This window comes from Salmo trutta, chromosome 12 (assembly GCF_901001165.1).
Source record: "Salmo trutta chromosome 12, fSalTru1.1, whole genome shotgun sequence".
Lineage (NCBI taxonomy): Eukaryota > Metazoa > Chordata > Actinopteri > Salmoniformes > Salmonidae > Salmo > Salmo trutta.
The window spans coordinates 54,014,418-54,041,133 of NC_042968.1; the positions used below are offsets into that span (position 1 = coordinate 54,014,418).

Consider the following 26,716-nt stretch of genomic DNA (forward strand, 5'->3'; position numbering starts at 1 on the left):
GGCCTTGTGAGTTTTGGTGCACAGCTGCTATGTAGGCAACCTGGAACGTGGCAAAAGATATTTGCTCTCCTTGATAAATTAAGGTTAAATAAATAGATGGACTAGTTGAAAGGAGGGGATGATAGAATGATGGATTAGAGACAGTTAAGAAGGATGGGTGAGAGAAAGGAAGGAGGAGAGCCATGATTGGCTGGTTGTTACCTGGCTGTGCGAGGGATTGGTCACGCCCCAGACGGTTGTTACCACGGAGAGTGCTCCTGGCTGTTGATTGGTGCCTTGTTGCCAGGAGGCAGAGTCATACAGGAAGTTACCGTCACTAAGGAAGATAGCGCCAGGAAGCAAAGACATTATGGGATGGATTCATGTACAGCAGTAGGCTTCCTCTCCATCTGCACTGATCGTGAAAGACCCGTGCCTTGTGCATCAAGCATGTCAGAGTCCGGGTGCTGATTTTTAGGATCAGTTTTGAGTTTTAAATCAAAATGAATAAGATGGGTGGGGTGGGGGCTGATCCTGGATCAGCACTCATACTCTGAGACGCTTGACACATACAGACACTGGACAGGGGGAAGCAAATACCTGGTAGGTGGAAGTATACACACCACAGTACTCTCACCTATATAGTTCTTTTCAGATTAGTGCAGATAGAACAAACTTAATCCAGATTTCAACTTTCTCTTGAAAGTTATTTTAGTAGAAAACACTAGTATAATCCTCATCATGTCAGCCATAAAAGACCTTAGAGTTATTTATAACTTCTCAGAAATGTCCAAATCAACTAGCCCATGTCAGTTAACGTTTTTTTTAGCCCATAGATTTTGTTGTAATGTTTGAGTCACTCAACACATGAATACACATTAGACAATGCAAAATATATAGAATTGCAAGAAAACTTGCTTTAAAAACGGCAACATTTTATCTGCACATCCTGACAAAATGAGTACAATTGCTGGAAGTAAGCTTTAACACATGCAAAAAGTTCTCTCCGCCAACAAGATGGGTGTGAACAGTTTGTGTCATGAACAGTGCTGGAAGGGAGGCCTGAGTGAAAAACTTTTGGAACCCCTGCATTAGACCATTTGTTTGTTGAAGAGGAAAAATAGTGGGAGTCTTTGTAAGAGTTGAATGACTTGTGCCACAGCACATCCTCAAGAGGCACTCCACAACATTTCCATAACAACATAGTTGTCACGTAGAAACTGGTAAGGGTAGCCCTGCTGACAAGAGGCGGCCCCTGAGTGTGTACGTGCATGTGTGTGTGGGGCTGAGGTTACCCTCCACTCCCTCAACTGAAATCACAGGACGTGATCTCGCTGGTACATGAAACCAGCGCTCCAGCGCCAGCAGCAGCCAATGAGTCCTAGAGCCCAGCCAATAGCGGGAGCAGAGAAAGCCAACCAGAAGACAACTAACGGTTTGTCTGAGGACAATGCGCTCAGCACTCCCTCTCTGAGTCATTCAGTGTGTGTGTGTGTACCTGTGCGGAGTGGGAGGCAGACCGGGTTTCATGGAGTTGAGGGGGTTCATCGGAGGAACGGGGGATCAACGAGACCCTGACAGGCAGCCTAAGAGAGAGAGAGAAGTATTGAAACGGTATGTTGTGTTGTTGCGTTCTTATTTTCGATCGTGTAATTATTCATTATGCCATGTATTATAGTGTTCTTGTTATCAGCAATATCATGTAAATAAAGCTGATCGAATCAACTCATCGCATTGAACTGAAGCAGTGACTTCACCACCATCATAGCCACACACACGCTTACCTTCCTCTTCCCCTTTAGCTTCTGCTCTGTGTGTATCTCGGTCTGTCTGTTGGTCTGTGTGTGAGAGAGCGAAAGAGTTAGCCTATTACTGCCCGGCATAATGGTTCTCATAGAAGGGAGGGGCAGGCAGCAGGGTCTAAATTTAGCTCGTTGATTTCTACAGGAATTCAAGAGAACAGCAAATGAGGCGGCTGCCTACACACAGTAATAGCCAGGCTTTTGGGCCCAAAAAATATATGAAGAGCTGATAAATAAAATTGCCACCGCCAATTGCCAGGGAGAAGAAAATAAATCCCATTGCGAAAATAGATTTTTCCCTATTCATTGATTGAAATACCAGTCGATGTAGCGCGAGAGCTGCTGCTACAGTTTGTTGCTGCTGGAGTAAAACGTGCTTTTATTAGCCCCATCATTGCGCAACAATTCTAAACGCAATCGCGTGTTAAAAACACTGATGGCCATGATTTAAAAGAGCTACTAGTTTTATTTCTCAACTGGTAATTGAAGCTCGCTTCCCATTTGCCATTCAAGTGCTTAGGCAAAGGTAGGCAGGCTTTAGCTCATCACACAACACTTTGCAATGAGCTGGAGGAAGTATGCATTTACAAAGCATACTTGTTTGAACCTTGAACGTTTTACTACATATTATGAGGCATGGCTTACCTTGCTTCAAAGTAGCCTAGACAAAATACAACCAAACGTGCAGGCAATTATTTTATAGACTGGAGAATGCCATTGAAACCAGTATAGCCTATTTCTCTCATGTTCTATTGGTTTTCAAATCAACTTCCATTGTCCAGTAGCCAAAGGCACAATCCTAGTCATATTAGAAACCCATGCTAGTTGTCGCAACTTTAGAGCTCCCCTTTATCCACATTTCTAAACAGATATTTTAATCTCAGTCTCATGAAACCGCTCGCATGGTGCGGTGCGCTTCTGACAATGTTTTCCCGCTAATCGCATTATGGAACTAACATTTATGCGTAGCCAATTTACTGCCTTGTGCCAATACTTGTGCACACTGCTGCGCTTATAATGTGAATGAATAATAGTTTATCAACATTTTAAGCTAAATGTTCTGATCTGTTGCATGAGCCTCATTGCTTCTTACATTTTTTTTGTTTACTTAGCACACTGGTTGTATGAATATGGGCTCTATCGTCCCACAACTGTCCGGAGTTTGTTTGAATAGGTTATTTCTTCCTCGCACAGAACAGCAAGCTAACCAATAGAATATATACACGTTTCTACTATGGGGGATGGTAGGCCTACATTGATATCGGCTAGTGATTTTGCTGTTCCTTACTCTTGTTGGCTGAGGAAAAGTAAACGTGGACAGATATTCTAATCTCTAAAATTGCGCCACAGAATTCGTTAAATGCACACGTTGTGTGTGTCTGGCGAAACATTTCACTCATAGAAACACTGACACACATACAGCTTGTTAACTGCCGAGAGATCACAGGTAGAGGTCAACCGATTATGACTTTTCAATGCCGATAACGATTAAATTGGCCGATTTTTTTTATTTATTTAATTTGTAATAATGACAATTACAACAATACTGAATGAACACTTATTTTAACTTAATACATCAATAAAATCAATTTAGCCTCAAATAAATAATGAAACATGTTCAATTTGGTTTAAATTGAGTGTGCCATGTAAAAAAGCTAACATTTAAGTTCCTTGCTCAGAACATGAGAACATATGAAAGCTGGTGGTTCCTTTTAACATGAGTCTTCAATATTCCCAGGTAAGAAGTTTTAGGTTGTAGTTATTATAGGACTATTTCTCTTTATACGATTTGCATTTCATATACCTTTGACTATTGGATGTTCTTATAGGCACTTTAGTATTGCCAGTGTAACAGTATGGCTTCCATCCCTCTCCTCGCTCCTACCTGGGCTCGAACCAGGAACACATCGACAACAGCCACCCTCGAAGCAGCGTTACCCACGTAGCGGAAGGGGAAAACCTACACCAAGTCTCAGAGCGAGTGACGTTTGAAACGCTATTAGCGCGCACCCTGCTAACTAGCTAGCCATTTCACATCGGTTACACCAGCCTAATCTTGGGAGTTGACAGGCTTGAAGTCATAAACAGCGCAATGCTTGAAGCACTGCGAAGAGCTGCTGGTAAACGCACGAAAATGCTGTTTGAATGAATGCTTACGAGCCTGCTGGTGCCTACCGTCGCTCAGTCAGACTGCTCTATCAAATCATAGACATAATTATAACACACAGAAATACCAGCCTTTGGTCATTAAAATGGTCGAATCCGTAAACTATCATTTCGAAAACAAAGCGTTTATTCTTTGTGAAATACGGAACCGTTCCGTATTTTATCTAACGGATAGCATCCCTAAGTCTAAATATTGCTGTTACATTGTACAACCGTCAATGTTATGTCATAATTATGTACAATTCTGGCAAATTAATTACGGCCTTTGTTAGGAATAAATAGACTTCACACAGTTCGCAATGAGCCAGGTGGCCCAAAATGCTGCATATATCCTTACTGCTTGCACGGGATGCAAGAGAAGTGACACAATTTCCCTAGTTATAAGAAATTCATGTTAGCAGGCAATATTAACTAAATATGCAGGTTTAAAAATATATACTTGTGTATTGATTTTAAAAGAAAGTCATTGATGTTTATGGTTAGGTACAGTGCCTTGCGAAAGTATTCGGCCCCCTTGAACTTTGACCTTTTGCCACATTTCAGGCTTCAAACATAAAGATATAAAACTGTAATTTTTTGTGAAGTGGAACGAAATTTATTGGATATTTCAAACTTTTTTAACAAATAAAAAACTGAAAAATTGGCCGTGCAAAATTATTCAGCCCCTTTACTTTCAGTGCAGCAAACTCTCCAGAAGTTCAGTGAGGATCTCTGAATGATCTAATGTTGACCTAAATGACTAATGATGATAAATAGAATCCACCTGTGTGTAATCAAGTCTCCGTATAAATGCACCTGCTCTGTGATAGTCTCAGAGGTCCGTTTAAAGCGCAGAGAGCATCATGAAGAACAAGGAACACACCAGGCAGGTCCGAGATACTGTTGTGGAGAAGTTTAAAGCCGGATTTGGATACAAAAAGATTTCCCAAGCTTTAAACATCCCAAGGAGCACTGTGCAAGCGATAATATTGAAATGGAAGGAGTATCAGACCACTGCAAATCTACGAAGACCCAGCCGTCCCTCTAAACTTTCAGCTCATACAAGGAGAAGACTGATCAGCGATGCAGCCAAGAGGCCCATGATCACTCTGGATGAACTGCAGAGATCTACAGCTGAGGTGGGAGACTCTGTCCATAGGACAACAATCAGTCGTATACTGCACAAATCTGGCCTTTATGGAAGAGTGGCAAGAAGAAAGCCATTTCCTAAAAATATCCATAAAAAGTGTCATTTAAAAGTTTGCCACTAGCCACCTGGGAGACACACCAAACATGTGGAAGAAGGTGCTCTGGTCAGATGAAACCAAAATCAAACTTTTTGGCAACAATGCAAAACGTTATGTTTGGCGTAAAAGCAACACAGCTCATCACCCTGAACACACCATCCCCACTGTCAAACATGGTGGTGGCAGCATCATGGTTTGGGCCTGCTTTTCTTCAGTAGGGGCAGGGAAGATGGTTAAAATTGATGGGAAGATGGATGGAGCCAAATACAGGACCATTCTGGAAGAAAACCTGATGGAGTCTGCAAAAGACCTGAGACTGGGACGGATATTTGTCTTCCAACAAGACAATGATCCAAAACATAAAGCAAAATCTACAATGGAATGGTTCACAAATAAACATATCCAGGTGTTAGAATGGCCAAGTCAAAGTCCAGACCTGAATCCAATCGAGAATCTGTGGAAAGAACTGAAAACTGCTGTTCACAAACTCTCCATCCAACCTCACTGAGCTCGAGCTGTTTTGCAAGGAGGAATGGGCAAAAATTTCAGTCTCTCGATGTGCAAAACTGATAGAGACATACCCCAAGCGACTTACAGCTGTAATCGCAGCAAAAGGTGGCGCTACAAAGTATTAACTTAAGGGGGCTGAATAATTTTGCACGGCCAATTTCAGTTTTTTTATTCGTAACTTTTTTTTGAAATATCCAATAAATTTCGTTCCACTTCATGATTGTGTCCCACTTGTTGTTGATTCTTCACAAAAAAATTACAGTTTTATATCTTTATGTTTGAAGCCTGAAATGTGGCAAAAGGTCGAAAAATTCAAGGGGGCCGAATACTTTCGCAAAGCACTGTACATTGGTGCAACGACAGTGCTTTTTTCGCAAATACGCTTGTTAAATCATCACCCGTTTGTTGAAGTAGGCTGTGATTCAATGAGAAATTAACAGGCACCGCATCGATTATATGCAACGCAGGACATGCTAGATAAACTAGTAATATCAACCATGTGTAGTTAACTAGTGATTATGTTAAGAGGCAGTTAACCCACCGTTCCAAGGCCGTCATTTAAAATAAGAATGTGTTCTTAACTGACTGCCTAGTTAAATAATTTTAAAAAATTATGAAATCAAAATTATATAATTAAAATGTAAAAAAAAATCGGTGTCCAAAAATACCGATTGTTGTGAAATCGGCCCTACCGATTAAATCGGTCGACCTCTAATCATAGGCTTTCAATACAATTTCCCCTCAATCACCCTCTCCATCCCGATCTCTTTCGCAGTAAATTACGACTCATCTCAGAGTAAACTACTGTGAGGGAAAAGTCCATAGTTGTGAATTTCCACAACACTCCGCTAATTGACATGCTAAGGTGGCGCTAGGTAGCCTAGCAGTTAGAGCATTGGGACAGTAATGTGGATGTGGATTAAGGCAGCACCCCGCACCTCTGATTCAGAGGGGCTGGGTTAAATGCAGAAGACACATTTTGGTTGAATGCATTCAGTTATGCTGACTAGATATCCCCTTTCCCCAATTTGTTGCCAATATCAGTGTTCCTCTCCTCACAGAATTGGGTCAGACACCCCGCAGATGGAGCAGAGTGTGTATATTAGCCTCGCTATTGTTATTTTACTGTTGCGCTTTAATTATTTGTTACTTTTATGTCAATTTTTGGGGGGAGTATTTTCTTAAAACTGCATTGTTGGTTAAGGGCTTGTAAGTAAGAATTTCACTGTAAATTCCAAACCTGTTGTATACGATGCATGTGACAAATAATATTTGATTGTGTGTGTGTGTGTGTGTGTGTGTGTGTGTGTGTGTGTGTGTGTGTGTGTGTGTGTGTGTGTGTGTGTGTGTGTGTGTGTGTGTGAGAGAGGGGATATTATTATTTTTAATTAACCTATATTTAACTAAGCAAGTCGGTTAAGAACAAATTGTTATTTACAATGACGGCTTAGGAACAGTGGATTAACTGCCTTGTTCAGGGACAGAATAATAGATTTTTACCTTGTCAACTCGGGAATTCGGTCTAGCAACCTTTCGGTTACTGGCCCAACGCTCTAAACACTAAGCTACCTGCCGCCCTATGTAGAGTGACAGTTACCAAACAGACACCTTCTATATCGATATTAGTTCCCTGGCCATTTCCATGTAAAAAGACCCAACATGAAGTTCATAGGAGCATGTCAAATTGGGTGACAAATTGAAAAATGTATAGAACAGCAAATAAGGAAGCTGCCTACGGACCTAAACTTGACGACATGGTAACCAAATTTGTGCAATTTAAAATTGGAAATCATAGTAGTCAAATTACAGTTGGGTTCACAAGTTTGGACAGTAAAGAAAAGTATAACGTTAGTTTAGTACAGTCCAGTACAGCACAGAGTAAAGTAATGTATAGTTGAGTACACCATAATGTACTGAACTATACTAGGGTTGTCGCGGACCAAAAAAAAAAATATTGGTCGACCAAGTCTGTTCTTTCAACTAATCGAAATTTTAAAACGTGTATTTTTCCATATATATATATATATATATATATATATCACAGATTCTGACAATAAAGGTTCTGCATGGTCCATCCAATGTCTGCATTGGCCATGCAGCATTTATGGTGATATGGCCTCTGCAGAAGTCAGGGCATACATACTTTTTACATTTCGCAGAAAAAAACAGAGCTTTTGTAAAAGAAGTTGTCAAGGAAGCGAGTTTGTGTTTATACAAGACCTCCCGCCCACCAATCAAGTCAATGTGGAGCTATTCAAAGCCCTCTGCATTGTTACAAAATTTGAGAGGCGCATGATGATGCGGTACGGAGCTCAATTTGGCCTCTGCGTGCCATCAGAGGCTCCGCTATTGCGCCACACCATTCATATGGTGCCTCTGACCACATTTTCAGATCAAGCATAAATTGGCTCTTACGCTCCCGAAGTTGACGGTAAGACTACACCGGAGGTCGGCAACCATTCCCATTTGGAGCGCCAATTTATCTTTATCTACCAATCAGCGTGCCAGTTATGATTTTCATACGCACATTCATTTATTTTATAAAAGTCTTCGTATTTCAAAATCAATGTCATGTAATTAATACTAAATATATCTAAATAAAAATTATACAAATCTAAAAGTAACTTCTATTGCTATTACCAACTATGTCAAATAGCCTACAAAGCAAACAAATAAAGACATTGCAGCCTGCAGGTAGAAAATATCCTGATAAAACAAATCACTGGCAAAGCATGGCCTGTCTGCAAAGAACATGAAACTATCAATTTGGTCCAGCCAGCTTATGCTAACAAACGTGCAACATTGTATAAAATATTCTGAATGAAAGAAATTATTTAATAAGAATTTTTTCTTTACATAGTTGAATGTGCTGACAACAAAATCACACAAAAATAATCAATGGAAATCCAATTTATCAACCCATGGAGGTCTGGATTTGGAGTCACACTCAAAATGAAAGTGGAAAACCACACTACAGGCTGATCCAACTTTCATGTAATGTCCTTAAAACAAGTCAAAATGAGGCTCAGTAGTGTGTGTGGCCTCCACGTGCCTGTATGACCTCCCTACAACGCCTGGGCATGCTCCTGATGAGGTGGCAGATGGTCTCCTGAGGGATCTCCTCCCAGACCTGGACTAAAGCATCCGCCAACTCCTGGACAGTATGTGGTGCAACGTGGCGTTGGTGGATGGAGCAAGACATGATGTCCCAGATGTGCTCAATTGGATTCAGGTCTGGGGAACGGGCGGTCCATAGCATCAATGCCTTCCTCTTGCAGGAACTGCTGACACACTCCAGCCACATGAGGTCTAGCATTGTCTTGCATTAGGAGGAACCCAGGGCCAACCGCACCAGCATATGGTCTCACAAGGGGTCTGAGGATCTCATCTCGGTACCTAATGGCAGTCAGGCTACCTCTGGCGAGCACATGGAGGGCTGTGCGGCCCCCCAAAGAAATGCCACCCCACACCATGACTGACCCACCGCCAAACCGGTCATGCTGGAGGATGTTGCAGGCAGCAGAACGTTCTCCACGGCGTCTCCAGACTCTGTCACGTCTGTCACGTGCTCAGTGTGAACCTGCTTTCATCTGTGAAGAGCACAGGGCGCCAGTGGCGAATTTGCCAATCTTGGTGTTCTCTGGCAAATGCCAAACGTCCTGCACGGTGTTGGGCTGTAAGCACAACCCCCACCTGTGGACGTCGGGCCCTCATACCACCCTCATGGAGTCTGTTTCTGACCGTTTGAGCAGACACATGCACATTTGTGGCCTGCTGGAGGCATTTTGCAGGGCTCTGGCAGTGCTTCTCCTGCTCCTCCTTGCACAAAGGCGGAGGTAGCGGTCCTGCTGCTGGGCTGTTGCCCTCCTACGGCCTCCTCCACGTCTCCTGATGTACTGGCCTGTCTCCTGGTAGCGCCTCCATGCTCTGGACACTACGCTGACAGACACAGCAAACCTTCTTGCCACAGCTCGCATTGATGTGCCATCCTGGATAAGCTGCACTACCTGAGCCACTTGTGTGGGTTGTAGACTCCGTCTCATGCTACCACTAGAGTGAAAGCACCGGCAGCATTCAAAACTGACCAAAACATCAGCCAGGATGCATAGGAACTGAGAAGTGGTCTGTGGTCACCACCTGCAGAACCACTCCTTTATTGGGGGTGTCTTGCTAATTGCCTATAATTTCCACCTGTTGTCTATTCCATTTGCACAACAGCATGTGAAATTTATTGTCAGTGTTGCTTCCTAAGTGGACAGTTTGATTTCACAGAAGTGTGATTGACTTGGAGTTACATTGTGTTGTTTAAGTGTTCCCTTTATTTTTTTGAGCAGTGTATATTTCTAATAGGCTACATTGAGGAACTATTGTCATTCTCAATGGATGTAAAAACAGAGTTAATTTCCTTGCTATTTGAGGTGAAGAAAAAATTACTCTGGAGAAGCTCCACGGCTCATTTTTAGTGGCGAGTTAAAAATATATTTTTTTGAAATACAATACTATCAGATCCCCATCAAATGGGCACATTTATAAGCCTACATTTGCGTGCAGGCCACGTAGCCTTACTTCTATGCGTAATCAGATGTGCGTCCTCCTTACTCAACATCGACAGGAGCGCTCAAAACAAAACACAACGAATAAATTGACAACTTGTAAATGGAATGAAATAAACCAAAACTTGTTTCTCACAAGTGTAGCCTAGGTTGTGCGCTCTGCAAACAACGTGTCCACTACAACAATGAGAACTGTAAAAAGACTAGCGCCCCCCCCCCCCACACATTCTGATTTTGCATTTTTGCCCCCCCAGCTTTATCATTGAATGTGATACAAAACGAGGCAACAGTGTGCTTTACGACCATGCAGACGCCTCAGTGGTCAGGGAGGTTGTTAGGAGTGTTTATCCGACTGGATCAAAATAAATATCTATACACACAAAAGTTGACACACCTACTCATTCAAACGTTTTTCTTTATTTTTACCATTTCATACATTGTAGAACAATAGTGAAGACATCAAAACCATGAAATAACACATATGGAATAATGTAGTAACCCCCAAAAAAAGTGTTAAACAAATCAAACTATATTTTATATTTGAGATTTTTCAAAGTAGCCACCCTTTGACTTGATGACAGCTTTGCACACCCTTGGCCATCGCTCAACCAGCTTCATGAGGTAGTCACCTGGAATGCTTTTAAAAAGTTACATTTGTGGAATTTCTTTCCTTCTTAATGCATTTGAGCCAGTCGGTTGTGTTGTGACAATGTAGGGTTGGTAAAGGGATATCGAAGGTTACGTATGTAACCACGGTTATGTGAGCTATTTGGATCATTCCAATAAACTCAGCAAAGAAAGAAATGTCCTCACTGTCAACTGCGTTTATTTTCAGAAATATTTACACATGTTAAGTTTTGTATAAAGATTCAACAACTGAGAAACTGAACAAGTTCCACAGGAGATGTGACTAACAGAAATTGAATAATGTGTCCCTGAACAAAGGGGGAGGGTAAAATCAAAAGTAACAGTATCTGGTGTGGCCACCAGCTGCATTAAGTACTGCAGTGCATCTCCTCCTCATGGACTGCACCAGATTTGTCAGTTCTTGCTGTGAGATGTTACCCCACTGCTTCTACGAGCAGTATGGCTGGAGGGTCATGTCAGGATGAGCCTGCAGGAAGAGTACCACATGAGGGAGGAGGATGTCTTCCCTGTAACGCACAGCATTGAGATGGCCTGCAATGACAACAAGCTCAGTCCGAAGATGCTCTGACACACCGCCCCAGACCATGACGGACCCTCCACCTCCAAATCGATCCCACTCCAGAGTACAGGCCTCGGTGTAACGCTAATTCCTTCAACGATAAACACGAATCCGACCATCACTCCTGGTGAGACAAAACCATGACTCGTCAGTGAAGAGCACTTTTGCCAGTCCTGTCTAGTCCTGCGACAGTGGGTTTGTGCCCATAGGCGACGTTGTTGTCGGTGATGCCTGGTGAGGATTAGGGTCCAGCCTCTCAGCCTATTGCGGACAATCTGAGCACCGATCGAGGGATTGTGCGTTCCTGGTGTAACTCGGGCAGTTGTTGTTGCCATCCTGTACCTGTCCCGCAGGTGTGATGTTCGGCTGTACCGATCCTGTGCAGGTGTTTTTACACGGTCTGCCACTGCGAGAACGATCAGCTGTCTGTCCTGTCTCCCTGTAGTACCGTTTTAGGCGTCTCACAGTACGAACATTGAAATTTATAGGCCTGGCCACATCTGCAGTCCTCATGCCTCCTTGCAGCATGCCTAAGGCACATTCACGCAGATGAGCAGGGACCCTGGGGATCTTTCTTTTGGTGTTTTTCAGAGTCAGTAGAAAGAGTCCCGGCACAGTCCCCGTAAGGGGAGGCGACGCACAGGACTGCTGAACCAACCGCAGAGGGAGGTGCCACAGTTACCCGATAGTACCTAGCAAAGGTGTAAGAAGCTGCTCAGCTGGCCACACCACAGATATCAGCGAGGTGCGCTCCTCTCAGTAGAGCCCAGGACGCAGCCATACGTCGTGTTGAATGTGCCACCACAGATCCCAGCACTGGCCTGCCAGCCAGGCGGTATGCTGTCATAATCGTTTCCACGATCCAGTGAGAGCCTCTGCTTTGATAGCCCAGCCCAGCCCCCAGGACACTCTCATCATAGCAGACAAAGAGCTGGTCTGTTGTTCTCACTGACCATGTCCGCTCCACATAGGCAGCCAGTCCCCTCACAGGGCACAGCATGCCGGAGGGAGGCCCAGACTCCCCCGCCGGGAGATTGTAAGCAGACAGGATAAAATGGATGTTCACATGCCTGTCTGACAGAACCTTCGGGAGGAATTAAGTTTTGGGGCGGAAAGATTTACCCTCCTCCCCCCAAGGGTCCATCCGGTAGCACTCAGAACTTACCGAAAGAGCATGGAGCTCACCCACCCTCTTCATGGAAGCATTCGCTACCAAGAAAGCCTCCTTCATAGCGAGGTGTTTCAGGTAGGCAGACGGTTCGACGGTTCGAAAGGCGGCGTTGCCAAAGCTGCCAAGACCACATCCAGATCCCAGCTTGCCATTGAGCAGGTCCTAGCTGGATGCAGGCGACAAACCCCCTACATAAACCTGGAGACCAAGGGATGGCACCCCCCTGTCCTGTCCACCCACCCCACATGGCAGGCAGATATAGCAGCCAAATACCGTCTCAGTGTAGAGGCTGATGTGCCTGTCGCTCCAAGGGGGTAGCCAACAGCCGCTGGCCGACCGGCCCTTGGTCACACCCCCATGCGAACTGGGAGACGTCTGTGCTGACCAGCTCCCGGCAGCACATCCTCAGCATCTTTCCCTCAGGTGAGGTGGAGGAGTGACAGCCGGTGGGAGTTGAACCACTTTTGAAGAGACCGGAGATGGAGCAGGCCCAGGGGAATCAACAACGAGGCCGCTGTCAGCAAGCCCAACAGATTTTGGCAGGTTAGGACAGATACCATCCGCCCTTGACGAAAGTGGTCGAGGCAAGATAAGATCGCCTGAACCCTTCTGGTGGGCAGGCGTGATCTCATGAGGACTGAGTCCAGTTCCATGCCAATGAAGGCCACGACTTTTGTCGTTTACAGTACTGCCCAGCCCGCCAATGTGGGTCAGAAGCTTGTCTCTGTCTGACAGGACCTGGGTCCTGGTTGGGGCACAAATCAGCCAATCGTCCAGGTAATTGAGGATCAACAACCCTCGGGACGTAAGAGGTGCCAAAACAGTGTCCCACACTTTGTGAAAGTGCGGGGTGCCAAGAAGAGGCCGAAAGGAAGAACCATGAATTCGTAAGCACTGCCAATGAACTGCATGAACAGGAACATGGAAATACGCATCCCTCAGGTCCAGCGTCACAAAACACTGGTCCCTGGATACGGTCTGGGGACAGCATGTGGCGCGATATTCAAATACCTTAGAAATGCTTTTACTTCAATTTCTCAAACATATGACTATGTTACACCATTTTAAAGACAAGACTCTCGTTAATATAACCACATTGTCCGATTTCAAAAAGGCTTTACAACGAAAGCAAAACATTAGATTATGTCAGGAGAGTACCCAGCCAGAAATAATCACACACCCATTTTTCAAGCTAGCATATAATGTCACAAAAACCAAAACCACAGCTAAATGCAACACTAACCTTTGATCTTCATCAGATGACACTCCTAGGACATTATGTTATACAATACACGCATGTTTTGTTCAATCAAGTTAATATTTATTTCAAAAAACAGCTTTTTATATTAGCATGTGACGTTCAGAACTAGCAAACATACCAAAAACTTCCGGTGAATTTACTAAATTACTCACGATAAACGTTCACAAAAACATAAATTATTTTAAGAATTATAGATACAGAACTCCTCTATGCAATCGCGGTGTCAGATTTTAAAATAGCTTTTCGGCAAAAGCACATTTTTGCAATATTCAGAGTAGATAGCTCGCCATCACGGGCTAGCTAATTTGACACCCACCAAACTCAGGTTTACTATAAGAAAAATTGGATTACCTTTGCTGTTCTTCGTCAGAATGCACTCCCAGGACTTCTACTTCATCCACAAATGTTGTTTTGGTTCAAAATAATCCATAGTTATGTTCAAATATCCTCTGTTTTGTTCTTGTGTTCAAGACACTATCCGAACAGTGACGCGCGGACACGTATCGTGACCAAAAAAAAACTAAATATTCCATTACCGTACTTCGAAGCATGTCAAACGCTGTTTAAAATCAATTTTTATGCGATTTCTCGTAAAATAGCGATAATATTCCGACCGGGAGACGTCTTTTTCGTTCAAAGACTGAAAATGTAAAATGGCCCCTTCACGTGCATGCGCGCACCCGTCTCATTGTTCTCAGATCGACCACTATCCAAATGCGCTACTGTTTTTCAGGCAGGGGCTGCAAAGTCATCATTCAACGTTCTGGCGCCTTCTGAGAGCCTATGGGAGCCTTAGAAAGTATCATGTTACAGCAAAGATCCTCTGTTTTCGATAAAGAGTATAGAAGGCCAAGAAATGGTCAGAGAGGGCACTTCCTGTACAGAATCTTCTCAGGTTTTGGCCTGCCATATGAGTTCTGTTATACTCACAGACACCATTCAAACAGTTTTAGAAACTTTAGGGTGTTTCTATCCAAATCAAACAATTATATGCATATTCTAGTTTCTGGGCAGTAGTAATAACCAGATTAAATCGGTACGTTTTTTTATCCGGATGTGAAAATACTGCCCCCTACCCTAGAGAGGTTAAGCATTCTAGTACAATTAAATAGTTAACCTGTTTGGGATAGGGGGCAGTATTGAGAATTTTGGAAAAAATATGTGCCCATTTTTAACTGCCTCCTACACCAACTCAGAAGCTAGAATATGCATATTATTGTTCAGGTTTGGATAGAAAACACTCTGAATTTTCTAAAACTGTTTGAATGGTGTCTGTGAGTATAACAGAACTCCTATGGCAGGCAAAAGCCTGACAAGGTTTCATGCAGGAAGTACCCTGTCTGACAAGGAGTCGTGCGTCTTGCATCTGTTTATTGAAAAGTAAGGATCTTAGCTGTAACGTGACAATTCCCAGGGCTCCGATAGGCTCTCAGAACCCGGGAAATACCTGAAGGTTGACGAGGCAGCCTCAGGCTGAAACACATTATCGCCTTTGGTAAGTGGCGGATCAGAGGACCTTTGAATGAGGCGCGTGCACGATTCGCTCCTGAGGAGAAATTTAATTCGGCTGTTTAGGCTCAATGCATATTCCCGGTCGGAATATTATCACTTTTCTACGAGATAAATGGCATAAAAATTGATTTTAAACAGCGGTTGACATGCTTCGAAGTACGGTAATGGAATATTTAGAAATTTTTTGTCACGCCAATGCGCCATGCGCAAGACCGTGATGCAGCATTCTGATAGTGTCTAGAACTCACAAACAAAACGTCGCTGTTTGGATATAACGATGGATTATTTGGGACCAAACCAACATTTGTTATTGAAGTAGAAGTCCTGGCAGTGTATTCTGACGAAGAACAAGCAAGGTAAGAACATTTTTCTTATAGGAAATGTGATTTTGGTGGAGGCTGACCTGGGTGGGTGTCTAAATAGCTAGCCCTGTGATGCCGGGCTATGTACTTAGATTATTGCAAAATGTGCTTCATCCGAAAAGCTATTTTAAAATCGGACATATCGAGTGCATAGAGGAGTAATGCATCTATAATTCTTAAAATAATTGTTATGCTTTTTGTGAACGTTTATCGTGAGTAATTTAGCAAACTGTTAGTAAATTCCCCGGAAGTTTGCGGGGGTTATGCTTTTTCTGAACGTCACATGCTAATGTAAAAAGCTGTTTTTTGATATAAATATGAACTTGATTGAACAGACATGCATGTATTGTATAACACAATGTCCTAGGTGTGTCATCTGATGAAGATCATAAAAGGTTAGTGCTGCATTTAGGTGTGGTTTGGGTTTATGTGACATGATATGCTAGCTTGAAAAATGGGTGTCTGATTATTTCTGGCTGGGCACTCTGCTGACATAATCTAATGTTTTGCTTTCGTTGTAAAGCCTTTTTGAAATCGGACAGTGGGGTTAGATTAACGAGATTCTTGTCTTTAAATAGCTGTAAAATAGTCATATGTTTGAGAAATTTAAGTAATAGTATTTCTAACGATTCAAAAATCGCGCCACTGGATTTCAGTGGCTGTTACGTAGGTGGGACGAGTTCGTCCCACATGCGCCAGAGAGGTTAACGCACACACAGGGGCGCAGAGGTCTAAGGCACTGCATCTCAGTGCAAGAGGTGTCATTACAGTCCCTGGTTTGAATCCAGGCTGTATCACAGCCGGACATGATTGGGAGTCCTATAGGGCGGCGCACAATTGGCCCAGCGTCGTCGGGGCCTTCATTGTAAATAAGAACTTGTTCTTAACCGACTTGCCTAGTTAAATAAAAGGTTGCACACACACACAACCAGTAAAATATAATCAAAACCTATTTCTTTCACTTACTTGCTCTGCCGTTTCGTTGTTCATTTGTTCAGCCGTTTCATTCTTAACCTCTTATGGCTAGGGGGCAGTATTTTCACGGCTGGATAAAAAACGTACCCGATTTAATCTGATTATTAGTCCTGCCCAGAAACTAGAATATGCATATAATTATTAGCTTTGGAGAGAAAACACTCCACAGTTTCTGAAACTGTTTGAATGGTGTCTGTGAGTATAACAGAACTCCTATGGCAGGCAAAAACCTGAGATGCTTCTGTTCAGGAAGTACCCTGTCAGACCTTTTATTTTCTTTGTTTGACATCTCTCCCAAAAACTAAAGATCTCTGCTGTTACGTGACACTTCACACGTCTCCAATGGAGTCTCAGAGCCCGGGAAAAACAGGAATGACGTAATTCAAAGCCCTGGCTGAAACAAAGGAGAGCAAAAGCTAAGTGGTCACTCAGTGGACTAAGCCTTACGCTCGCGACCCGCCCCGCCCCCGGCTTTCGGTTTTTCCCTCAGTATACAGACAGGCAGATTCCCAGTCGGAATATTATCGCTTTTCTACGAGATAAATTGTATAAAAATTGGTTTTAAACAGCGGTTGACATGCTTCGAAGTACGGTAATGGAATATTTAGAAATTTTTTGTCACATTCTGCGTCATGCTCGTGGCCGAGATTTAGCGTTGGGATAGTGTCTAGAACGCACGAACAAAACGTCTTGATGGAACATAACGATGGATTATTTGGGACCAAACCTACATTTGTTATTTAAGTAGAAGTCCTGGGACTGCATTCTGATGAAGAACAAGCAAGGTAAGAACATTTTTCTTATAGGAAATGTGATTTTGGTGAAGGCTAAACTGGTTGGGTGTCTAAATAGCTAGCCCGTGATGGCTGGGCTATGTACTTAGATTATTGCAAAATGTGCTTCATCCGAAAAGCTATTTTAAAATCGGACATATCGAGTGCATAGAGGAGTTCTGTATCTATAATTCTTAAAATAATTGTTATGCTTTTTGTGAACGTTTATCGTGAGTAATTTAGTAAAATCACCGGAAGTGTTCGGTGGGAATGCTAGTTCTGAACGTCACATGCTAATGTAAAAAGCTGGTTTTTGATATAAATATGAACTTGATTGAACAGACATGCATGTATTGTATAACATAATGTCCTAGGTGTGTCATCTGATGAAGATCATAAAAGGTTAGTGCTGCATTTAGCTATGGTTTGGGTTTATGTGACATGATATGCTAGCTTGAAAAATGGGTGTCTGATTATTTCTGGCTGGGTACTCTGCTGACATAATCTAATGTTTTGCTTTCGTTGTAAAGCCTTTTTGAAATCGGACAGTGTAGTTAGATTAACGAGAATCTTGTCTTTAAAATGCTGTAAAATAGTCATATGTTTGAAAAATTGAAGTAATAGCATTTCTAAGGTATTTGAATAATGCGCCACGGCTGTTGAGTAGGTGGGACGCAAGTGTCCCACTGGCCCAGAGGTTAACAGAAAGTATGGTAATCAAACAAACATTGTAGATTACAAGTGGGAATTCACGGTAAATGTACTACTGGTGATACTGGTGTGCCATCCCTTCGGCCTCCGCAATGGATTAGTCCACTGAGACAGGTGTCAATCGAGACATGTGGCATAAAACAATTTTTTTGCAACTGCTGTGACTAAAGAAATTCTCAGTCAACCAACAGCCTAACGACCAAACAATCGACTAAATGGGGTCAGCCCTAAACTATACGTTACTGTACGCTACTGTTCAGTATTGTGTTATGCTGTACTGCACTTTGATGTCCAAATTTGTGAAACAGACATCTATGATTGGTTCAGATTTGGTCCGGACCAACCAAATTGCGTCTTGTTTGGGGGCAGATCTCATTAAAAATAATAGCCAGTTTGTAGTATAACACCCAAATATTTTAAGGAAGATATTGCATATTTCTACCTTGTGTAGAAATATAGGATACATATTTAGGATACATCACCATGAAGAGAATTACATTCATATCATTATGTATTTGTGTCGTACAGATCAGGGACCCATGATGAAATTCCATTACTGTAGATCAAGAGAGAGTCAATGTGTCATGTCATAGCCGACACCCCATTCTTTCTGCAGACATCATTAAAACTTAACCGTTAAATATCTGCTACGAATTATTGAAGGTGTTACCTTTTCTTTTTACGTGAACACAAAATGTATTTGACCGAAATTCCAGTAAATGTAACATTTTTAATTTAAAAATTGTTAAAAAGTGTACTTATACAACTCTATGCAGGTTTGTTAAACTTTTAAATCAATGTTTGCTTGGTACACATTTTAAGTGAAAAATCAGAAGTCAGAGCAATTCCGTTACCGTGGAATTGCCCCCCGTCAACCTTGTGTCAGTGTGCGCTTGTGAGGGAATAGCAGCTCAGACTGTTCCAGCGCTGTGATGAACAGAACACACTGTTCCCTCTCCTTCCCCCTCTCCTCGCACTACCATCTCTCCCAGACCAAAACACCACCTGACTGTCCAACCACTGCCTCTTGTTTTCCCTCTTACATAGACAACGTGTGCCTCCGTCATCTGCGTCACTGCTTTACGAGGGGGTTTTGCATGGAGACAGAACAGCTACGTGTGTCAGAGGGAGTCCCACCCACATTTCTGACTCACTGACTGAGCCGCACACACACACACAGTTTGAATATCTATAATATCCTGTCTGTCACTCAGTGTGAGTAGAGCTACTAGCAGCAGTAAGTCCTCCATACACAATTCATTCACTCGTTGGGACAATTTAAATTGGGTATCTTAATAGTGTCATTACGCATCTAAGGGTATGCAGCCGGTGGAAAGGCAATCAGAAATGACCTCAGAACACTGATACACACAATGTCAGGAACCTGGTTAGCAAGATTTACCACCCAAAACCACTCCCTTTCCCGTGATAAATAACAGAATAAATGTGAAAAGCCTGAGGTCAAACTGTTATTGTATGCAATGTTTAAATGTAGCTTTTCTTCTGCCTTCTCTCTACGTGATGAATCATCAACGCTCAGGGTGGGGACAGACAGCCCTTCTCAGTATGGAGCGCAGTTCACAATACATGTAGACCCATCATCTCATCATGGTAACTTTGTGACAGTTAGGCCTATGCTACTGTCATGACATGGCCCTCTTTGGATGTAGCAAGCACCATCCCTCTCTCACCACCCCTCTCTTCCCCCTACACCCAGGCTCTGTTATCTCAGGTCGTAAATTCCTGGAGGAGACTCTCTTCCACCCCCGGCCATGCAGTATAGAGCGAGGGTTCACAGTAGAACAAAGGAACTTCTACTTCACAGAACTTGAGAACTGAACAATATCCATGTTTTGGAGAATGTGTAAACGGTCGGTGGAGAATCCAGCTACGACCGGTCCATTTTGTCTAATGTTTGTGACCTCATTATTGTATAAAATGAATGAGTAAAGATGAAACTATTTGTGAAATTATGTAATGGGATTTTAAACTGTTTAATGAAAGAGAACCCAATTCCCTTTAAAATGTAACTAAGTCATTGGCCCACCCCATGAGCACAGACATTGATCTGGCGTCATGGGACAGCCTTTTCAGCTGTTCCGAATAAAAAACCCACATAGAGAAATCATCGGCAGAACATGCGCACCTCGATTACCGAGATGGCTAAGGTTTGAGTAGAGACCATGCATTCCTCGGTTGTTGAAATCCTAACCAAACCACGTGGAGCATTGGCTACACTGGTGGAAATGGTTAAACTCAGACTATCGATACCGACAGAATAAGAGCAAATCTTCGATACTAATTACTAGGTCTGCAGCTAAAATTTATGTCAACTGAATGCGAAGACCGACAAAACATCTATTCTATAAGAACATTGCTGAATGTTACTCTGAAGTATCCATTCTAACCAAAGACTTCGTGGAAGAGGGGCGAATTAACTTTCCAACAGAAAGACGGACAATTCCAACAGAGATCACGATGATACACTGAGCTTAAATATATATTGATTGTAATTATTCCCGAATGAGTGAGCGTTCACGTGCAAAGGATTAGCATTTCAATTATTATAATTATCAGCTGTGTAGTGACTTGTCTTTCCTGTCCTCAGTCCACACCCACTTCCCTTATTTCCTTGTAACCATATATATTGGTGTTTGTTTATGCATTTCTGTGATTATTCAGTTAGTAAATAAATGATTAAGACAATTGATGTATGGATGATTCATAGCAAAGACTTGGTTCGTGCAGATAACCAACAACTTTCGACATTTGGAATGAGACTAACGTGAGGTAAAGAATGATTTATTAATTAGAAGACTAATTGGTCAGATATTAAAATATCTGAAAAGTTATATTAGGAAAATTATAACTTTGTAATCTGAAGATTTTCCTTGGTGCCCCGACTTCCTGGTTAATTACATTTACATGATTAGTTTCATCACGTAATAATGATTACAGAGAACTGATTTGATAAAATAAGTCTTCACTTTAATGATGCCAAAGACATGACAATAATATAAAGACCGAATGCACGTCTTTACACATCTATATCTGGCTTTCAGGGGTCACCTTATTTTTGTATTGTAAATTGCTTTATTTATTGCAGCTGCAGAGTTTTAACAGCCTATCACTTAAATATTGTTGCTTTAAATCAGTGCACTACCGTGCACTCTCCATCAATGCCATTCAAATTGCATCCTAAATAGATCATCCTCTTCAAGATTGATTGGCACGGTCATATATAAAAAAGATGTCCTGGCCTCTTTCAAGTAATAAATTCAATGCAGTACTAGCCTTATATTTAGCCAATGAACTATGGGTTATACATAATAAGCCTCGGTCTCTTGCGCCACACGGATGCAACTGTGCTCTGCTTGCCTCTCCTTAGCTTTTAGTCTCATGTAGGAAAAGCTACACGAGAATAGCTTGCTGGAGATTATTTTCTTTGCATTTCTTATACCAAAAGACTATTTGAAGAGGGACACAAGCCCTTGTTTTGCTAAATACAGCAGCCAACAGAATTCACGGGTCATCTGAAAGAAGAGCAAACGCGCAATGGCGGTAGGCCATAGGAGTTATTTATTCAGACCCAAAACCATTCAATCTTCATGAAGTGAAAGCCTTCTGCATCTAATTCAAGTCCTATATTATTCAAGCATGTCATGAGATTATCTTCACCAATGTTGAAAGCGAGGAAATAATGAAGCAAAACTAGAGGGCAAAAGAGGTAGGCTAATAACATTAGGGGGAAATATGGAGGAGAAAAAACAAAACACTACCAGTCAAAAGTTTTAGAACACCTACTCATTTAAGGGTATTTCTTTATTTTTACTATTTTCTACATGGTAGAATAGTGATTACATCAAACACTCTTAAATGACACATTTGGAATTATGTAGTAACCAAAAAGTCAATGTATTTTATATAAGATTCTTCAAAGTAGCCACCCTTTGCCTTGATGACAGCTTTGCACACTCTTTCACTGTGCAGTCCAACTCATCCCAAAACAGCTCAAGACATACCCTTGAATGAGTAGGTGTCCAAACTGTTGACTAGTACTATGTACACACACACACAAAACGCATCTGGAAAGTGTTCAAACCCCTTGACTTTTCTCACTTTGTCACGTTAAAGCCTTATTCTAAAATTTATGAAAATTATCCCCCCTCAATCTATACACAATACCCCATAATGACAAAGCAAAAAGAGGTTTAGAAATGTTTGCACATTTTATTGAAAATAAAAATAGAAATCACATTTACATAAGTATTCAGACCCTTTACTCAGTACTTTGTTGAAGCACATTTAGCAGCGATTACAGCTTTGAGTCTTCTTGGGTATGACGCTACAAGCTTGGCACACCTGTTTTTGGGGAGTTTCTCCCATCGTTCTCTGCAGATCCTCTCAAGCTCTGTCAGGTTGGATGGGGAGCATCGCTGCACAGCCATTTTCAGGTCTCTCCAGAGATGTTTGATCGGGTTCAAGTCCGGGATCTAGCTGGGCCATTCAGAGACTTGTCCCGAAGCCACTCCTGCGTTGTCTTGGCTGTGTACTTAGGGTCGTTGTTCTGTTGGAAGGTGAACCGTCGCCCCCAGTCTGAGGTCCTGAGCGCTCTGGAGCAGGTTTTCATCAAACAGCTCTCTGTACATCTTTCCCTTGATCCTGACTAGTCTCCCAGTCCCTGCCACTGAAAAACATCCCCACAGCATGATGCTGCCACCACGCTTCACCATAGGGATGGTACCAGGTTTCCTCCAGATGTGACGCTTGGCATTCAGGCCAAAGAGTTCAATCTTGGTTTCATCAGGCCAGAAAATCTTGTTTCTCATGGTCTGAGAGTCTTTTGGCAAACTTCAAGCAGGCTGTAATGTACCTTTTACTTCAGGAGTGGCTTCCGTCTGGCCACTCTGCCATAAAGGCCTAATTGGTGGAGTGCTGCAGAGATTGTTGTCCTCATGGACAACAATCATGGACAACAAACATCTCCACAAAGGAACTCTGTCAGAGAGACCATCATCTTCTTGGTCATCTCCCTGACCAAGGCCCTTCTCCGCCGATTGCTCAGTTTGGCCAGTTGGCCAGCTCTAGGAAGAGTCTTGGTGGTTCCAAACATCTTCCACTTAAGAATCATGGAGGCCACTGTATTTTTGGGGACCTTCAATGCTGCAGAAATGCTTTGGTACCCTTCCCCAGATCTGTGCCTCGACACAATCCTGTCAGGCACACACCTTCCAAATCATGTCCAGTCAATTGAATTTACCACAGCTGGACTCCAATCAAGTTGTAAAAACATCTCAAGGATGATCAATGAAAAAAAGAATGCACCGGAGCTGAATTTCAAGTCTCATAAAGGGTCTGAATACTTATGCAAATAAGGCATTTCTGTTTATTTTTAATACATTTGCAAAACAATATAAAAACCTGATTTTGCTTTGTCGTTATGGGGTATTGTGTGTCGATTCATGAGGAACATATTTCATTTAATCCATTTTAGAACACGGCTGTAACGTAACAAAACATATTTTTACAGCTGTTTGAAACTGGTGATCCAAAAACTATAAGTAACTTTCGTTTTGGTCCAGCAGCTTCAAAAAAACAATATTTTTTGTTATTAAAAAGATATTTCACAGCAATTTAGATAGTGAATGGTGTAGGGAATCATACTGCTTGTTTCTCACATAAACTGAAATTGAGCGAACAGTGTAGAATTTTTGCAACCAGGAAAATGACAATTTCCACTAGATAAACACAGCCAAAGTCAGAACAGCTTTCCCATTTTGATAAGATGCCACTCCGATGGGAGAAATCAATAGGCAAATATCACAGCCAATCACAACACTGGCTGGTAAGTAATACTGTGAAACACTACCATTCCACTATTAGCGGCAGATGCAATTTCAGAAAATGTCCATAATACAAGCAAAGATTCTTCAAAAAATGTTATGTGTAGCACCTTTAAGGTCTGAAAGGCACTTGCCCATTTTTGGTTATAATATTATAATATTATCTCAAAGGTATTCTGGAGTTCCTGCACCTAAATATAAACAGTGTCAGCACCCATGAGCATGCACTTATTTCAGTCTAGCATTGAGCAGAAAGGTATACAGTGCATTTCAGATACATAAATTCAGCACAGGACTACAGATTACAAAATCATTGTATCATATTGACGTGGTTCCTGAGTTCAACACTTATCCAGGCATTGTAAAGATCTAATATTCCACACAGCCCTGTACAGAATGTGTGTATATGGAATATGCCTAATCTCATCCACCTCCGGGTTGAACTCCATCTAGCAGGTCAGCCAATAGGCACCCATATGCCATTTGTTCTCACCTAGTCTCACCTTTAACCTCTGCCAGCCAGCTGCCTCACCTAGCTGCAGCTGGACCCCAAATCACCTGGTGCAACATCGCTCAACCCCTCAGTCTCTGAACCAGCACTGGTCCCTGGGATGGTGCTGACAAGTCATTCAGATGGTTGTCTTGTCTGACTCACTCCAATTTAGTCTGTTTTCAACTCTACAAGTAGGAAGATCCCCTGGTCCACAGGATACAACTGATTTTAAACAATTTCCCGAGTGTTGTTATTGGTGTATCGTTATACTTGTAGGTCTGGGTATAAGTGTGCAAACACCGCCATTTACAAATTCCTCATTAATAATATTCTTTGACTGCGTTAAATTGGTGTTTTTAAAGGAGCTAAATTACTACTATTCTCATGATGGGTGAAGCTTTTGGGCGCTAGGCTACTTAGCATCTCAGATCTCATCATGACAAGAGATGGATCACTAGATACACAACTGACAGTTTATTTGTTGTAGCCTAATACGAAAACATTCAACCCAATCCACACACACACCTGAAAAACATCGACCATAGCCTCGCCTACTGTTGCAGGGGTATTATACTTTGCACAGATACAACGTAGCTAACGCACAGACGTGTTTCTACTGAAATCGTACATCGCTTAACGTTACAGATGTCAGAGAATTCCAAAGCAGTCAGTGCTACATTGTAGCCACCATGTTAAACGTGCTGCTCGGCTTGAAGTAACAATGGAAGACATTTTGTTTCACCTTGCAATTCCTTTATCAGGAGGCTGCCCAGAGGTGTTGCAACACGGTTTGTTTAGGCCTACAACCAGCCTCTATCTTCCTGTCATTTATGGTTTCCCCATGCGATAAACGGACTCAACAGCGGAATTAGGCTAGCTACTATGTAGCTAAATTAGCGTATGCCTTGTTAGCTGAGGAACGCTCAACTCCGTTCTCTCATATCGAGGCGGAGTCGAGTTTTGATAATTGGTCGATCGATTTATTTGCAGCAACATTGGGTCACCATCAGTCGATACTTATAAAATTGTCAATTTTCAAGACGCTTACCTGTACCTGTTTGTCCTGTACAACAGCGGTCCTGAAATTCATACTTTTAATACAAACTTATCGAATAAACCACTGTTTTTTTCCTAATTTGTGTTGCTCAACTTGAATAATGAACGGTAGGTAACGTTAGCTAACAAGGCATTACTAAACAACGTAGATGTGTAACGTGTACTGAGCGCTTGTAAAAACCAACCGAAATTCACACTGCTCTAACATTATACAACCTTTTGACTCCATATTTAGGCTGGGATATATTAGCAAATAGCTTAAGCTAGTGGCTAAATTAGCCTATTCAACAATGCTAGCCTAGCCATCTGGTTTTATGCTGGGGGCTTACCTTTGACTCTACCCGTGGTTAGAATTGTATACTTGATTCCGTATTCTTCAGCTGCTAGATAGCTCCAATAAATATCGGTGGGTAACAAGAAAATTAGGCTATGTTCGTTATTTTTCCTTGTATCCGCAACAGTTTGTCTAGTCTGTCTTCAAGTTGTAGCTCCCATGTCTGCAATTGTGGCGAATCGTTTCCCTTTCAAAACTGTAGCTGGCAGCGTCTTCCAATGCAACTCAAAAAAAAGATTCGTATCACTACTTAATCCGCGTAGAACCGATCGTCACTACTCGGAATGTAACCATGCACAAAACTGAGACGAATCGCTGTGTAGTTGGTCCTTGCTCTGAGCGGCCGTGTTCGCCTAGAAACTGGATTGCATACCTCCCTGACTATTGCACAATGGTCAACCAGCTATAATATATTCAAGAGATCACGGGTCTTGTTTCTCTGACGGGAGAAAGGCATTTTTCACACACCCTCCACAAGGCTCGCTCCCGGCTGACTTCTCGCCCCTAGACCAGAGTAGCTGATCATTACAGGAGTCATCGACAGAGATGTCACCCCTGCCTCCACGGTGACGTCGTTTCTGTAACGATCGTTAATTCGATTCCCCCTGGCGATTACGTTTTGTTTTGGCCTATCGTATATTATACCTATTTCAGAATAATCTAATGGTATGCTTATTATAGAGAGAAATAGTCATGGAGTCTTTTTGTAGGCACTACCTCCGCCATGGTTTGTTGACAAAGAATATGGTGAAATTAATGGCGTTTTTGAAGGGTTTTTGAAT

General features: G+C 42.3%; 1 protein-coding gene across 11 annotated transcripts in view; it reads right to left on the reverse strand.

The window, feature by feature from the left end:
• Positions 1–26,442, reverse strand: part of LOC115203789 (zinc finger MIZ domain-containing protein 2) — a 43,131-nt gene extending 16,689 nt beyond the window's left edge. For 6 of the 11 annotated variants that reach the window (XM_029768776.1, XM_029768784.1, XM_029768777.1 and 3 more), the window contains exons 1-4: positions 25,930–26,442; positions 1,764–1,817; positions 1,478–1,565; positions 202–316 (exon numbers count right to left, since the gene is read on the reverse strand). In XM_029768776.1, coding sequence (XP_029624636.1) covers positions 202–316; positions 1,478–1,527 — 165 coding nt within the window. In that variant the 5' untranslated portion in view covers positions 1,528–1,565; positions 1,764–1,817; positions 25,930–26,442. The remainder of the gene's footprint in view (positions 1–201; positions 317–1,477; positions 1,566–1,763; positions 1,818–25,929) is intronic. The other 5 variants (XM_029768775.1, XM_029768783.1, XM_029768778.1 and 2 more) reach the window with 1 other exon arrangement.
• Positions 26,443–26,716: the final 274 nt, after the last annotated feature.